Source organism: Pezoporus flaviventris, unplaced genomic scaffold (genome assembly GCF_033815535.1).
Source record: "Pezoporus flaviventris isolate CSIRO_AGI_PZ_B2104156 unplaced genomic scaffold, CSIRO_AGI_Pfla_v1 ptg000006l, whole genome shotgun sequence".
NCBI lineage: Eukaryota > Metazoa > Chordata > Aves > Psittaciformes > Psittacidae > Pezoporus > Pezoporus flaviventris.
Window position 1 is genome coordinate 21,903,189 of NW_026892554.1, and position 17,228 is coordinate 21,920,416.

At 47.4% G+C, this 17,228-nt stretch overlaps 1 protein-coding gene across 6 annotated transcripts in view; it reads right to left on the reverse strand.

Annotated features, from left to right (window-relative positions):
- Positions 1 to 15,110, reverse strand: part of ZNF592 (zinc finger protein 592) — a 44,564-nt gene extending 29,454 nt beyond the window's left edge. Inside the window, exons 1-3 of one of the 6 annotated variants that reach the window (XM_061447442.1) lie at positions 15,022 to 15,071; positions 13,961 to 14,071; positions 8,684 to 11,001 (exon numbers count right to left, since the gene is read on the reverse strand). In XM_061447442.1, the coding sequence (XP_061303426.1) occupies positions 8,684 to 10,993 (2,310 nt within the window). In that variant the 5' untranslated portion in view covers positions 10,994 to 11,001; positions 13,961 to 14,071; positions 15,022 to 15,071. Of the gene's footprint in view, positions 1 to 8,683; positions 11,002 to 11,485; positions 11,835 to 13,960; positions 14,072 to 15,021 lie in introns of those variants that run through there. The other 5 variants (XM_061447444.1, XM_061447441.1, XM_061447445.1 and 2 more) reach the window with 5 other exon arrangements.
- Between the last annotated feature and the right edge of the window lie 2,118 nt (positions 15,111 to 17,228).

Below are 17,228 nucleotides of genomic sequence, written 5' to 3' on the forward strand. Positions count from 1 at the left end.
AAAAAAAAAAAAAAAAAAAGAAGGAAAAGGACAACCAAAAGCAAGGGGCTTCCCCCTAAATCCCCTGTCTCCACGCAGAACCGCTCTGCTGTCCTGCAGGGGGCTAATGAGGAAGCGCACTCGAGCCAGAAACAGCCGGCTGATGCACTGCTAAAGAAGATCTCTACTGGTGCTGCTAGGAAAAAGTGGCGGGTCGTAGTAGTAGGGGATTCTACACTGAAAGGGACAGAAGCACTCGTCTGCCGTCCAGACCCTGTCTCAAGGGAGGTGTGTTGCCTATCGGGGGCACGGATCAGGGATGTTGGCAGAGAGGCTGCCTGCTCTAGTAAGTCCCATGGACTATTACCCACTCCTGGTGATACATGTGGGTGCTAGGGATATAGATAGTAGTAGTCTGGGGAACATAAAGAAGGACTACAGAGCCCTGGGGGAGGTGGTTAGGGGCTCTGGAGCTCAGGTGGTCATTTCATCAATTCTCCAGGGTACAGGGGAGGACATAAAAAAAGCTAGGAGGATTGGCCAGGTTAATAACTGGTTAAAAGGGTGGTGTCATAGTTGGGTTTGGGTGTCTTGAACATGGGACGCAAGCTTGTAGGCCAGGTCTACTGGGGGCTGGTGGAGCTGCCGAGCAGAGTTTTGGTAGGAGGCTTGCCAGACTGGTCAAGGATGCTTTAAACTAGATGTGCTGGGGGAGGGGGCATCATTCCATTCCAACACACCCAGTCAGTTCCCAGAACCTATAATAAATGCTTGGAGCAATGTAGAGATATCCCAGCCGCTCCAGCCAATGAGCCGGCTTCATTTGGAGCTCGGCTCAGATGCCTCTATACAAATGCCCGTAGCATGGGGAACAAACAAGAGGAATTAGAGATGTGTGCACGTCTACGGGGGTATGATATAATAAGCATCGCAGAAACATGGTGGGGATGGCTCCTACGACTGGAGTGTTGGAATGGAAGGTTACAGGCTCTTTAGGAAGGACAGGCCTGGCAGGCGGGGAGGAGGAGTTGCCCTTTATGTTAGGGATAGGCTGGAGAGTATGGAACTCTGTCTGGGGACAGGTGAGCAGTCCACATAGAGTTTGTGGGTCAGGGTTAAAGGGAATATAGCTATGGGAGACATTACTGTGGGGATCTGTTACAGACTGCCTGATCAAGGAGAACCTACGGATGGAGCACTCTATAGACAGATAGGAAAAGCCTCATGCTCACAGGCCCTTGTTCTCATGGGTGACTTCAACCACCCTGACATCTGTTGGAAGGACGGTACGGCCCGGCACAAGCAATCCAGGAGGTTCCTCGATTGTGTGGAAGATAACTTCCTTCTGCAAGTAACAGAGGAGCCGAGAAGAAGAGGTGCCATGCTTGACCTCGTGCTCACCAACAGGGAAGGGCTCGTTGGAAACGTGATGCTCCAGGGCAGCCTTGGATGCAGCGATCAGGAGACGCTCAAATTTGTGATCCTCAGGACAGTGAGAAGAGCGTGCAGCAAGCTCACTGCCCTGGACTTCAAAAGAGCAGACTTTGGCCTCTTCAAGAACCTGCTTAGTAAGGTTCCATGGGATATAGCCCTAGAGGGCAGAGGGGCCCAAGACTGTTGGTTGATATTCAAGTATCACCTGCTGCAAGCTCAGGAGTGTTGCATCCCAACTAGAAGGAAGTGCAGCAGGAGGGCCAGGAGACCTCCCTGGATGAATAAGGAGCTCCTGAGGAAGCAAGTGGAAGCAAGGACAGGTGGCCTGGGAAGAATACAGGGATGTTGTCCGAGAAGCTAGGGACCAAGTTAGGAAAGCTAAGGCTCAGTTAGAATTAAACTTAGCTAGAGGTATTAAAGATAACAGGAAGGGATTCTACAGGTACACAGCAAATAAAAAACAGACTAGGAAGAATGTAGGCCCCCTCAGGAAGCTCTCAGGAGAACTGGCTACCCTGGATTTGGAGAAGGCTGAGGTTCTGAATGACTTCTTTGCCTCTCTCTTCACTGACAAAGGCTCTGACTGCACCACCCAAGTCTTGGAAGGCAGACGCAGGGACTGTGAGAATGAAGACCTTGGGCCCACTGTAGGAGAGGATCTGGTTCGAGACCATCTTAAGAATCTGAACGTGCACAAGCCCATGGGACCTGATGAAATCCATCCAAGGGTCCTGAAGGAGCTGGCAAATGAAGTTGCTAAGACACTGGCCATCACATTTGAGAAATCATGGCAGTCAGGTGAAGTTCCTGATGACTGGAAAAAGGGGAATATAACCCCCATTTTCAAGAAGGGGAAAATGGATGACCCGGGGAATTACAGAGCAGTCAGTCTCACCTCTGTGCCTGGCAAAATCTTGGAGCAGATTCTCCTGGAAGGCATGCTAAGGCACATGAAAATCAACAAGGTGCTTGGTGACAGCCAGCATGGCCTCACTAAGGGGAAATCCTGCCTGACCAATTTGGTGGCCTTCTATAATGGGGCTAAAAGAACTGATGGACAGGGGTAGAGCAGTTGATGGCATCTACCTGGACTTGTGCAAAGCATTTGACACTGTCCCACATGACACCCTTGTCTCTAAATTGGGGAGACATCAATTTGATAGGTGGACCACTCGGTGGATAAAGAACTGGCTGGATGGCTGCATGCAAAGAGTTGTGGTCAATGGCTCAATGTCCGGCTGGAGACCAGTAACGAGTGGTGTCCCTCAGGGATTGGCGTTGGGACCGGTCTTGTTCAACATCTTTGTCGCTGACATGGACAGTGGGATTGAGTGCACCTCAGCAAGTTTGCCGATGACACCAAGCTCTGTGGTTTGGTTGATACCCTGGAGGGAAGGAATGCCATCCAGAGGGACCTCGACAAACTTGTGAGGTGGGCTGATGCCAACCTCATGAGGTTTAACCATGCCAAGTGCAGGGTCCTACACCTGGTTCGGAGCAATCCCAGGCACAGCTACAGGTTGGGCAGAGAAGAGATTCAGAGCAGCCCTGCGGAGAAGGACTTGGGGGTGTTGGTTGATGAGAAAATGAACATGAGCCGGCTTCAGTGTGCGCTCACAGCCCAGAAAGCAACTGTATCCTGGGCTGCATCAAAAGGAGCGTGACCAGCAGGTTGAAGGAGGTGATCCTGCCCCTCTACTCTGCTCTTGTGAGACCTCACCTGGAGTATTGTGTGCAGTTCTGGTGTCCTCAACATAAAAAGGACATGGAACTGTTGGAACAAGTCCAGAGAAGGGCCACGAGGATGATCAGGGGACTGGAGCACCTCCCGTATGAAGACAGGCTGAGAAAGTTGGGGCTGTTCAGCCTGGAGAAAAGAAGGCTGCGTGGAGACCTCATAGCAGCCTTCCAGTATCTGAAGGGGGCCTATAGGGATGCTGGAGAGGGACTCTTCAATAGAGACTGCAGTGACAGGACAAGGGGTAATGGGTTAAAACTTAAATAGGGGAAGTTTAGATTGGATATAAGAAGGAAATTCTTTCCTGTTAGGGTGGTGAGGCACTGGAATGGGTTGCCCAGGGAGGTTGTGAATGCTCCATCCCTGGCAGTGTTCAAGGCCAGGCTGGACAAGGCCTTGGGTGATATAATTTAGCGTAAAGTGTCCCTGCCCACGGCAAGGGGGTTGGAACTAGATGATCTTAAGGTCCTTTCCAACCCTAACGATTCTATGATTCTATGATTCAATTTCCTCTCCAGAGATCCTGTTTCCAGCTCTCCGGTCATTCTTCCCTCACTTATTCCTGATTATCCCTAACAAACAAAGCAATACACTTTTCTTCAGCTAGATTATTTCTAGTGGTGACAGGGAGTATTAATGCAGCCTGGACTAGTACTGCAGGTTGACATAAATCCCCTGCATCAGTATCATCCAGGTCAGAGTTATTTCAGACCCAACAAAAGCACCAAAATTGCTCCTCAGCTCCATCTAAACCTGCCCTGGTGCAGCTTGAGGCCGTTTCCTCTGGTCCTATCACTCATCCCTTGGAGAAGAGATCAGCCACCTCCTGGCTCCTCATGATTCAACTTCTTCAGTATGGCTGTTCCCCATACGGCACTCTAACAACTAGCTCACTGAACATCAAGGAGATTAGTATCTACTCACTTCTCTACTCCAAAAATAAATTAGAATATGTGTATCAGATTGATTTGGCATTAACTACACCTATTTAATAATCCTTCCCCTCCCCCCCCCCAAATAATCTTGCTCTAGAATCTAATACTGCTGTAGTCAGACCAAACAGACCTTAAATTACACCAAACATCTGCTACCACCTTTTGAACATCTGGGAAAGCACAATGTCTGCATAAAGCATAGCTTCCAGTTTGAACAAAATCCAACCTACCAGATACTCGAATTCACGTACTGCTTTTTTCTTGCTGTTCTATGATTGAAAAACAGTAAACCCATCGAGCAACTCGATTCACAAGCTTGCAAAAAACTGCAAAATTGGCCTCACCAGTCTCCAAAAAAAGGCAAAGTAACTGTGAGCCCTTGAGACAATCCACTCAAAACATACATCCACTAAATCCAGTTCTTTGTATTTCTGAAGTGGATTAACTCACAGTTCTCAAAGCCTGTATGCTCAGTTTAAGCCACAGAGATCCCACTATGGTATTCGGCTGAGAAGAACTGCCTTAATCTTATACATATTCAATATAATAATTAGCCAGGTAGGATTCCCCTGCTGTACTTCGAACAATTTCAATCATGTAGCCACCACAAGTCTAAAATGCAGTATTAAGGCCAAGCTCTCAATTGTTTTTCTGAACGTCTTTCTACTCCACCTTCTTAACCACAGCATCATCCCCCTCTCTTCCTATTCACTTGCTCCAAATCTCCTCCTTTCCCTGCTGTCCAAACCACATACATATCTGTGCTTTCCTCCAAAATAACCAGCCACGTCATTCTCATTTTGCACACACCTGGAAAAGTCATTTACCCCTTATCTATCCTATTAATATGGGCTTTACTCAAGGCCCTTCAAAAATGTAATACCAAGTATTTCCCAAGCCATCAACTGGAACAAACAGACACAAAACCCAACAATCACCTTTAAAACAGCTACAGGAAAGTGTAAAGATGTCAAAGTAATTCACAAAGTCATGGTAAGAAATGCCAGCTGAAGTGAGAAGCCTTAATTATCAACACAGGATAAGGCTTCTCATGGAGCAGAGCCAGCTTAGGCTGCTCCCCCTCTCCAGTCTAATCACTGATGCCTCTGACCGCAGCTTGCTTGTCCTTCAGCTTCTGGATAACTGAAGACATCATACTGAAAAATAAGTCTTTTTCCTGCTATTGCTTTTCTTCATCAAGCTGACTGGATCAACCCTTCCTTGTTAACAAGGTGACATACCCATTCATAAAGGTTTTTGAGCTAAAAAGCACTGTAACTGATCACTTCAAAGTCTGCTCAGTTTCTCAAGTTACGGTCACGTTAGATATGCCCGTCATGGTTAATAATCTAGATTTGGGATCATTTAACAGAAAAGCTTCTAAGAACATCAATAAAAAAATCCACCTAGTTTATTTTCCATAGGTCAGGGGCCTCCATCTTCTAAATCAAATCCAGGTGCTGCAGATAAATCAATTTCACCCTTCATCTTCAGCCAAAGATGCTCCTTCCCTTATGCATCCACCTAGCCTTCCCAAGACTCCTCTTTTTTAGTATAGTCTGGTACCAGGCATCTGAATAGTCACAGATAAGCTTTAGGCCATAATACAGTGGGGACCTGCCCTGCTACCTCTTGAAGCTCTTTAAAAGGCATTAATCAAGCCATACCTTTGTATAGAAAATATCAAGATACTCCATACTTTCTCAAGGAGAAGAAGGCATTGCAAAGTGCTTGTGTCTAAATTCTGGGATTGAGTAAGAAATTAAAATTACAAAAAAAAAAAAAAAAAAATTACAGTGCAGTTTTTTTGTTAGCTTTAAGAAATTATTGCAATCTCTCCCTCAAATCCCATAGCTGCTTCTAAACCAGTGTTTGAATATAGTGAGAAAAGCATCAGGTGTGAAGGAAGAAACACACAACTAGTTTTTGCTCAAATGTGCAAAATCATGATAAATACTAAACAGTCTCCTGAGATCTAGGGATGCAGTTCACATCTGAGCTTGCCCACAACTGTTAACACCATTGCAGATTGTCCTGCAACAGCAGTGTGCTCCAGATCACACCTGGGTATACAACAATCACTGCTGTACCTTACTTTTTAATTAGAAGTACCAATTTTTTAATTAGAAGTACCAATCAAGACCTTCTGCCATGCAGACATAATGGTTTGATCCACTACAGGGGGCACAAAGGATGTGTTATGTTGAATACAGATGTTACAGTAATGCCTTCCTCAGCAACACAGTTTCACTGCCACTCTAGAGATGGAAACCAGAGTTTTCAACCACTTCCACCACAAAAAAAGTGTTCTGTAAACACTCACTGATAACCTCCAGCTCCTATCAATATTCCTCCTTTTTCTGACCAAATTAAACACAGCAATGCAAAAAATCAGCTTCATTAATGCAGAGTTACAGATGTCCACAGCACCTACTTGGAATGGGTTCAGCCAGTTCATGTTTTCCTGTTTCAGGAGTTTGTGATGCATACTCCAACAGCCCATATGTCTATCTCCTTCTAAAACCATGTCTAATATCAGACTGAAGTTCATTAACACCCCTGATCTGCAACACCTTTGGCTTCCCATGTCTTGTTATGCAGTGTGCTACCCAAGTAAGACATTTGGCAATCCACACCCTCTCCCTTGAGCCGCTCAGAGAAGCTGAGCATGGCATCCATCTACTGCAGACCACTGAATTTTACCCATCCTTTTACCTCTTAGTCCAGTGACACCAAATACCCTGGGTACTGCTAGAAGGCAGAGGGATGGTTTCCATTAGCTACTGCTAAATCTGGAGGCACGCAATTACAGGCATATGGGTACAAACTCATATTTCCTTTAGAAATGAAACAGCTTTGCTGAAACAGATGTTCTGGGAACAGCATGGAGACCACCGGGCAGCCTGGAGGACAGCTGATACAGTGGAGAAGGACCCCCAGAGCAATGCATGCATCCCACTGAATATAAGCATGGAAATATCAAACAGGGAGAAGGAGATGGTTTTACAACATCTAACATTGCCTCTTTTCCCAGTCTGTCAATGCTTCTATGCAGAAAAATACTACAAAAACAATCTCCCAACTAGCAGAGCTAACTTGAAGTGAGGCTTAAACTCTTTTATTAAGTTACAGAATAAATTATTTGATTACAAGCTAAAAATACTTACTAGCAGACATTCCTCCTCTCTTTAAAATGCTCTTGAATTGATAATCCCACAACAAAAATAGGAAATACATTTTTAATGTGACCGATTAACATTTTAGCTCACTTTGGAGCATTCATTATATCCCATCCCCTGAAGGTGAAGATTCCAGACTGCTGACATTTCCTAAAACTGCATTAAAGTTGAAGAGTAAGTTTGGGTGTTGGCAGAGCACAGCAGTTGCTGCTCTGCCTTGGGCACAGAGTGTGACTCTGGCCACACCGGTGCCTTCTGGCCTCACTATCTTTTACAACATAAAAACCATCCAGCCATATTTTTTTTTGATGGTGCTGAATTTAAGAGGAAAATAACAGAAAATCTCAATGTGACCACAGCAATCTCAACACTCCTGCAAGCCTTTTAACAAGCAAAGGGATGCACTGGAGTATGCAAGTACTACAATGGTCATGGCAGGGATGGGTGGTCATCTCCTCAAATGTCTCATGTTGACACAGAGTTCTTGTTTGTGAAGCTTGTGGAGGAGACTGCACTGGGAGCCTGCCAGCTCTGCTGGCAGACACAGCAACATGGAAAGCTTTCACCTCATCTGAAGAGATAAGGAGAAACGATTCCTCCTCCTGGTCAACTTGAGGTTGGCTTATATTTACACAGGATTGACCCCATCTTCCAAAGCAGAAAACGTAAACAATGTGTATGGTCTTGGTACAGAACAAAAAGCATCTCCTCCTCTTCATCAGTAGAAACTGAAGAGTTTCAAAGAGGATTCAGACCCTGCATTTGCACCCATGAGGGAGGTCCACAAAGGTGATGGACACCCAAGCAGGGCAGCACTGGAGAAAGGCAGGAAAACATCACAAGGCTCTTGAGCCCTCCTTTAGAAACATGACTCGTCCCTCTCTCACTCAAAGTTGCAAAAATAACCAAAACCAACCATCTACCCTACACACTGCACCTCTTGCCTCTCAACCAGTTCTGTCCCAATATACACTTTACCACACTAACAAGGGAAACAGCTCCCAGTGTTCAAAGTGTTACACAGATTCTGGCACAAGTTCTAGAAAAGGTAAAATTAAATTGTGTCAGAACTCCTCCAGCCACGCTTGGAGCACAAAAACCTGTTTCAGGTAACTCTCTGCTGGTCCTCCCCTACAGCACTCTTGCACACCTCATCCAAGTGATCTTTGATCTCGATCAACACCTTCCTTTGATGCTCAAGGATCTCCACTGCCTCCACACTACACAAAGGGTAAAAAGAGGACAAGCAAGCAACACTGAACGCTCTTCATGTGCACATGCCTGGGCTTGTGTGTAACCCAAATCCTCTCCACAAGCACTTTTTTAGACAAAGCCACTATGATGCCTATTTCTCGCAGAGAGGACGATCTCTTTAAACTCAGAGAGATTTAACTAATAACATTAAAATGATGACTTACCAGTCTCTCATTATCTTCTGAGGTTCTCTGGTAATGAGCTGCTAAAGCAACATAATCCTGTGCCTGCTTGTTACACTCTAAACACTTAAGTCCATGACGGATTAGTCTCAATGGGTCCGTATAGAGAGGCAAGGCTGGCTGAGTGTTAGCAGAAATTCCTACCCCACCTCCTGAGGCAGCACTGGGCTTACGCGAAGGAGAGGGCGAGTGCAAAGTCTGAGGAGCCAGAGAGGCTGAAGAGCTCACAGGAGGTGAAAACATTTGGTCTAAGGAAATCGGTTTCATTAGCAGCTGAGAACACTGCATGATAAATCCTTTGCTCTTATGATCTCTGGCATGTTTAAGCAAACTACACTTATTAAAAAAAAGTAGCATAGTTGAACACTGAGTGCACATGACTTCGATATGAACACTTCGTCTACTATAGTGTTGAGTCAGGCTTTTCTCTAAGGCAAATGAGTCCCCACATTCCAGGCAACAGTACCCAGAGGCAGGTAAATTAATACTGGTGTCAGGCGGAGGACTAAGGTTTGGAGTATATATCGGCACCGGATTGGCACTGTGTAGTACTTTATTAAAAGCTTCCACGACGACGGGAGCAGCTTTCTTGACTTGATGCACCAGGGGCACAGACATCTGTGTCACCTGAGGCTGACTTCGCCTCTGTGCAGATGACTTTGCCGTAACAGAAGCAGCAACACTATGTGGGACCAAGTTGAGATTTGCCAAGTGCACGGCTTTGGGAAGAAGGCTAGAGGTGGTGACACTGGATGGCTGCATCACGATACCCTGCTGCTGCCTCTTAACACCTACTTTTATGGCACCACTGCCACAGTTTGGCAGTGGAGATAAAGACACAGTACACGTGCTGTTTGCAGCAATATCTGTTTTCATGCTATCTGCGTAAGGACTTGTTATGCTTGACAGCTGGATAGCCACAGTAGCCCCATTTTTGGTTGAATTCTTGCTGGCCTCGCTTTCCATAACTACACTAGTGTCAGGGGATGGAAAAGATTTGATAAACTCTTCGGCAGATGAGGTTTCCACAGGCGACTCTTCTGAAGTTTTGCCCAACTCATCATTTTCTGGCAAAATTCTAGTTACAGTTCTTTTAATTTCACCAGAAGATGTCTTGATAGTCTTTATTCTAACCTTGGGAATAGCTGGTGGAGAGCCAGCTGCCAAGGAAGGAGAGCCTTTCCCACTGCTGTCGCTGCACACGCTTTGAGGACTCTCGGGCTGCTTGCTGGCCTTTCTTACCACCTCTAAAGGGCTTCGGGGACTCTTTGGTGACTTGGGCATTTTTGGACTTCCCTTCATCCCATCTTTAAAAGGACCAGGTTCCTTGGTAAGATTTGGTTGCTCACCTTTTGGAATACATGCAACCTTTTTGGCCTGAAGAGCTACTAACGCTGCCACGCAGGATGACAACTTCGAATGAGCTGGCTTTAACCTCTGGCGAGGTGGTATTGATGAAGACATGCTCACCTCGGGCACAGACCCCTTTTCTCCTAAATTATTGTGAGGGAGGTCTCCAAACACCAAGCCTTCTCCAAGAAAGCTATTGGTATCTACTAACTCCTTGCTTGACTCCAAAAACCTCTCTGCTGCTTTGTCTTGTTCTCTCCTGCTCATTTCCGGCCTATTTGCCGGCTGGCAGTGGATTTCCATCTTTTGTTCCTTTTTACAGTATTGATCAAACATGCTTAATTCAGGCTCTGGTACCTTTCTAAGATGATCTAGTACTGAAGCTCCTGTTGGTATATACATTGAAGGTGGTGGAAAATATGGTGTTTGGGCATGTTTGGGTTTATCAGCAATGCTGTTCTCTTTGAATGCATCCTCTGGTTCAGGGCTGGAAATTGGGCTAAACTGACTAAATGTTGGCAAAGGCTCTGACTTGGACTGCTCCAGTTTATCAGAGTAACTTCTTGAGCTGTCGCCATTAATAAAAGTTGACTCAAACTTGCCATAATTATGGACTAAAGCATGAGCCTCTGATGGCAGATCAGACCCACGAAACCCATTGTGTAGCAGACCAGTACCAAGGTGATTCCCCTCCTTTTCTGCTTCAAAGGACTCCTGCCGACTCGTGTTCTTCACTATCACACTCACAACAGGAGTATCAGAGGGAGGCAAAGAGTGGGATAAGGACACGTTCTCATCGATGCAGATTCCTGATGACTTCAGGTGATTCTCATTCTCCTCCCCAGCTGGTGGGATGGTCTCCTTGGCATCAAGGCTTGTCGGATCAGGGATGTCAAAAGCAGCCAAGAGGTCATCAAAGTCTGGGGTTTTCATGTCCCCCATTATGAAAGCTATAATTAAAATACAAAAAAATTCTTAGTCAGGTACATCTTTCCCAAGGACAGACTTTGTAAGACTAATCTGCATAAATACCTTATGTGACAAAACCCATAACTGCCCAAAACGCTAACGCAGCAGGTACAAAGGCTAGAAACATCTGCAGCAGACACTTCAGTTTCCATTTTAACTATTCCAAGATTGGCTGTTTATATACAAAAATATTAGCCCAGCTTTTTCAACACAGCTTTCAAAACAGAAGCACCATTTGTAGGGCATTACAGGGAAGGAACCTCTCCTGCCCTTGCTGTACATGGAGGATATGCAAAAGCTCAGATCTCATCCTGCTCAAGCTGGCAGGGGCAGGTGACGAGTGGCAGGAGCTGTTCAATCCTGTCCTGCACCACAACCTGGCCCCTCTGGACTGTGAGCAAAGCTGCTCCTGGTGCTTCAAGCAACATGCTGAGTCCCCGAGAACAGAGCTTGTTCAAACATGACCTTTTAAATGACACCAAGCTCGTGCAGGGGACATCTTTGCAACCTGTCAGATGAAACTCTACTCCAAAACAGCCACTGTCATGAGCCTCTGCAGAAAAGATCCAGAAGAACATCAGTGCTGGGTTTCTTTTTTGTTTGTCTGGGTTTTTTTAGAGCCAATACACAACAATCACTGTGGATTTCTCAACAGATTCTCTGAAGAATTCAGTCCTGCTTCAAGGAACAAAGGCAGCGGTAAACAGGTGGCCCAAGAGAAACAGGCCAGAAAAGTGAGATGACTCCCACCCAGAGCAATTTGTACAATAGAAGTCTTCAGTAAATATTTCAATACAGCAGCTTAAAGCATGGTAAACGAAGTGGGATTTATCTGAAACACAGGCAATTCTTAATTAAAGAAGGATGTGAGGCAAAACTGCCCAAAGACAGAATAAAGGATCATGTTCAAATCATAACAAGAAATGGTGCTCCCAGCCAGCTCTCTCTTTATAAGCCCTCCAGAGGGATAGTGGGGACTTAGATGCTCACCACAGAGACCTATGACAGCAATAATGAAGCTCTGATGAGATGCATAATGAAAACTGACAGCACAGAATTACTTGAACATTTGTGTTTGCTATTGTCAGGGATAGTGGTTTTCCCCTGCTTAATCAAAATATTTTCAAGTTAGGGCAATATACAGACTTCCCAAATATTTAATACATGTTCTACTTAAACCCCAAATTTATGTGAACTGATGCATACTGTATGCAGGGGAGCTAAAAAAAAACCCCAAACCCAACAAAGAGTGTCAACTGAGCCAGCAGAGCACCAGTTCCTTGGCAAAGAGCACCCACAGGCAAGGTAAGTCCTGCCACGCTCACTTGACCTGGGCTGCATCAGAGCTGCCAATGCCAGGGGCAAGTGAGGGAGACAGCGCCCAGAAGGGGGCAGAGCTGGGAGGAGAGGCACAGATAGAAAGAAGGACCCTGGGAGAAAGCGGAGGGAGATGAAGGAGCTGTCTGATAGAGGCCACTGATTTAAGGCTGCTTTCATTATTTACAACTGGGTTTAAATGTTTGTGAAGTGTCACATTAAAACTGCAGGTATGGGGAACACTTTACAGAGCTGGACAAGAAAAATCACTTCAGCTTTGAACAAGAGGACATAACGGTCTTTGAGCTTTAGTTTAGCCATGCCTCCAGACAATCCCCATAGGTGTTGCTTTGGTTAATCTACTGCAAAACATTCTGTGGAGACTTACTTGGCTTAAGAGTGGCTCACTGTGGTTTAGCTTAAACTTGTTCTCATTCTTAAATTAAACCACAAATATGAATGTCCACAGACAGCTGTGCAGTACTTTACAATCGCATCCCTAAGCAAGGTAGCTCGGCTGTGCACTACACCCCTGGAAGCTCAGATGATTATCCATATGCTTCACATCACTAGCACTTGATAAAGAAACATGATGTTCTGAAACATCAGATTACTGCAGTTGGCAAAGAATGTTGACCTAAAACTTCTCCTTCCTTTGGTGAGAAAACTTGTGCCAGCTGGGAGAGAACAAGGCACCACTGAGCTCCCAAAATTTCTGGCACATAAACCCTTCCACAAGGAAGATATTTCATCTTGAGCATAACCTGTAATGCTCAAGTTTTATATAGAGAAAAAGGAGCTTGCCAATCACTCTTGATTTTTCCACCTATCCACATCTTTGGACGCAGCACTACTTTAAAATACCAGACAAAATAAACCTGAGGTATCTGCAACATTACAAAATATGCTTTTCTTGGAAGAAATGGTGCATTTTCAGAAGCTTTCGTGTACATCTTTGAGTCCTATGAAAGACTAGCTTACACTCTGCTATTATGAGAGCGCAAGTCTCTACTCAAGCATTTCTCCTCAAAACTGCATCTTAAACATGTTATACATGAAGCTAAAATTCTCAAAGTAAAACTCGACTCAGATTCTAGAGAAGACCAAGTAGGTAGCTTGCTGACAAAAGTGACTTTTAAGTGAAACAAATTTAAAATTTTGACTAAACACCATTTATTTCTGTTCTCAGATAACAAACAGAAGCATATTAAAGGAAATCATGTCAAAGCTTCCTGCAAACTATTTTGTGAGGAAAGACGAAACCTCCATCTTTCTTGTGCAAAGGACTTGCCTTCAAACCCAAGCTTGAAATCCAATTTTCTTTCTCTGCTTGCCTGTGAAAACATGGAGGTTGAGATTTCCAAAGCAACAGAAGAGGTGAATAAAACAAGCAAAGAAGGAGTTACAGAGTAGAACACATGTATTTCAATGTGCAAAGCCAACCTCGCTATAGCACATTTCTCCAAGGAGCATGGAACCTAGAAGCCTCCAAGCCATCAAAAACACCCCTGTGAACTTGCTCGAGGCTGTCTGTACAACCTCAGGGCTGTGGCTAAGCTTCAAGACATTGCAGCCAGGCAGAGGCACCACAGGATAAGCACTCCATATATGCACCATACAAACCTTTCGCTAGCAGTGCTATTCCTGGGGATTCTCAGAGCTCTGCAGTAGCTCCTCTGGAGCTTTCAAACCAGCGTGTACCATGCTGCTCAAGAAGGAGGTTCAAGATTGCCACCTAAAAGGAAAGCATGAAAATGCAATTACACCAAGGTTAAATAATACAGGAAAATAACGTTAACAGTAAATACTGGTAAATCTGTAAAATAGCAGTGAGGTACATGGGAAAACATCGGCCATGGGGTCCTCTCACCAGCCCAGAAGAGGGCTTCCTCCTGGAGGGATGGCACCTCCTGGAGGGATGCAGAAGGAATGTGAAGAGGGCTTGTCATCTGGGAAGGCACGGATGGCAGGAGCAGGGCCCAAGGAAGCGCAAGCAGTACATGCCAACTGGCAGCAGCCAAAGCAGACCAAGGCAGAGGCCACCCAGGGGCTGTCAGGGCCATGGGGAAAGTACAGGAACGGGGAACGGCAGCTGGTAGGAGATTAAACCGGAGGCTCCAAACGGGCCCCGGTGCTGCAACACCCACTGAAGTTACAGGAGCGCGGTTCGGAATCACTGGTACGAGCGGGGCCGGGGGCTCGGGGTCACCGCCCGGGGCAGTGCTGCCGCCGTCTCCACGCGCGACCCACCCAAGACAAAGGCCTGGGGCCTCCCCGGCCGCCGCCCGCTCCCCCCGGCGCTGACACCCGGCGCGGCCCCGCGGCCCCGGCCGCACGTGGGCGAACCCCGCCGAAGTTAGTTTGTCCCAGCACCGCCGGACCGGGCCGCGCAGCGCCGCGCCGCACCGCCGTGGGGTCCGGGCCAGCACTCGGAGCCGTGACCGGAGCTGCCGGAGGAGCTGACGGTCGGGAGGTGAGGAGAAGGCGGCGGGCGCCCCGCGGGCCGGAAGAGCCGGTGCGGCGGGCAGGCGGGAGCGCAGGGCTCGGTCCGCCGGCGGCGGGGCCGCCCGCCCTGCCCGCGGGGCGGCAGCACCCGCTCGGCCGGCGGGAGGGCGCAGGGAAGGCGGAGGGCGAGCGGGAGGGGCGGGCCCCGGCGCGGCCAAGCCCGAGCGGGCGGCACTCACCCACGCTGACGGCTCCTCTGAGGGCCCCGCCAGAGCCCCGCACAGGCCTCACCCCGCACCCGGCACCAACGGCCGCAACATGGCGGCGAGCGCAGCGGGCGGGGCCGGGAGCAGGGCGGGGCCGGGCCGGGGCACGGCGGACCGCCCCCCGCGCCGGGCCCGCGGCGCCGCCGGCTCGGCCTCCCCGCCCTTCAGGGCCCGACCGCGGCTTCTGTCAGCCGGGGCGGGAGCGCGGGGCAGCCTCGCCAGCAGACGCTGTCCCGGTGCCCCGCTTCTCTCAGAAAGGCCCGGCCGGGGGCGCCCCGGGGGCCCCTCACGCCTCCGAGGGTTCGCGCTTCAACGTTTTCTCACCGAAACCGATCTTGTAGAAGGGCGTCCACTGCAGTCACCTCCCCTCGTCTTTTATCTCCTTCCTCACTGTACCCTGCATCAACACCGATGTGATTTTGCTTAGTTAGGCAAAATGACGTGGCATTCATAGCATCATAGAATCCCACACTGGTTTGGATTGGAAGGGACCTTAAAGCTCATCCAGTTCAACCCCTGCCACGGGCAGGGACCCCTTCCACTAGAGCAGCTTGCTCCAAGCCCCTGTGTCCAACCTGGCCTTGAACACTGCCAGGGATGGGGCAGCCACAGCTTCTCTGGGCACCCTGTGCCAGCGCCTCAGCACCCTCACAGGGAAGAGCTTCTGCCTAAGAGCTCATCTCAGTCTCCCCTCGGGCAGGTTAAAGCCATTCCCCTTGGCCTGTCCCTACAGGCCCTTGTCCAAAGCCTCTCTCCAGGTTTCTTGGAGCCCCATCTAGGTATTGGAAGACTGTTACAAGGTCTCCTGGATTAATCACTTCATGTTCGCAGATGTGCAACAGGGTTGGAGTTTTGCCCCCTGCCTTACAACCTGGTGTAGGCTGTTAGTATTGACCATCGATGCTAATTGCTCAGCATCTTCCTCCAGACGATGAAATTCCCAAGCACACACTAGCAAGTCCCACAGTTAAAAAAAAAAAAAAAGAATAAAAAAGAATTGTAGCAGTCTGTGCTTCACATCTTCCACAATTAGTGGTGGCTCTGGAAGCAGTGGCAAGGCCACCCCTGGAGCATAATGTCCTGTGCTGGGCTCACCTCTGTGAGAGAGACTAGAGAGTCCAACAAAGGGTGCCTAAGGTGAAGAAGGAACCTCATGATGAGGCAAGGCTGTGAGCACTGGGACAGCTCATCCTGAGAAGAGAAGGCCGAGGTGGCCAGGAATCTTACCAATGTCCGTAGATAGCTGAAGGAAGACTACACAGCCGAAGGCTGTCTTTAGTGGTGACCAGACCCAGGACCAGAAACAATGGGCGCAAACCGAAACACAGCAGGTTCCCTCTGAATACCAGGAACATTCTTTCACTGTGAGGGTAACCAAGCCCTGGCATAAACTGCCCAGGGAGGCTGCAAGTCTCCATCCTCAGAGGTTTTCAAAAGCCGTCTAGATTTCCTGGGCAACCTGGTGGCCTTGCTTCAGGTTGGATCAATTGACCTCTGGAGGTGTCTTCCCACCTCAGTCACCATGTGATGATGTGAAGTATTTTGTGTTCAGGTGTGACTATGTCACCCATTGTAAGAAAAGATGAGTATTTCCTGAGTTTGTTTTTCCTGTAACATGACATTTTTACTATCTACACCTGGCACTGGACATGCAGCATTGTTCAAAACTCATTGTTTCTCATCGAGTTAAATTATTCTTTTTTTCCTTGTCATCAGTCCCATGGGAAAAACATTTCTTAGGTTTTTTTATTGACACTCATAGCTTCAGTTCAGAATCAGTGTCATCACCTTTCTCCTTTTGGAGGTGACTGCCTCAAGACCAACAGAAAGGCAAAGGAAGTAAAGAAGAGAAAACACTTCCAGTATTATAACTGCTACTTGTATTTTCAGCACCCCTCTATGAAAAGCTGTTTGGGCATCTGTAAGTTGTATCTATTAAGAGAGCTGACATTTCTTGCACAATTTGTAAAGAACTGCTGCAGTCCTGAACAAGTTGTGGCTTGCAGGAAAGCCACTGTAATTTGAAAGATTGTGCTAATGAAGAAATAATAATGCCAATGGGAATTTAGCTCCATCCAAGATGGCCAAGGAAGAGAGGCAGCCCTAAAGTGGCCATGTAGGAAGCTACATTCCCCTCCTCAAGACAGCAGATACACAAAAAGGACTAAGGAGAATCTATA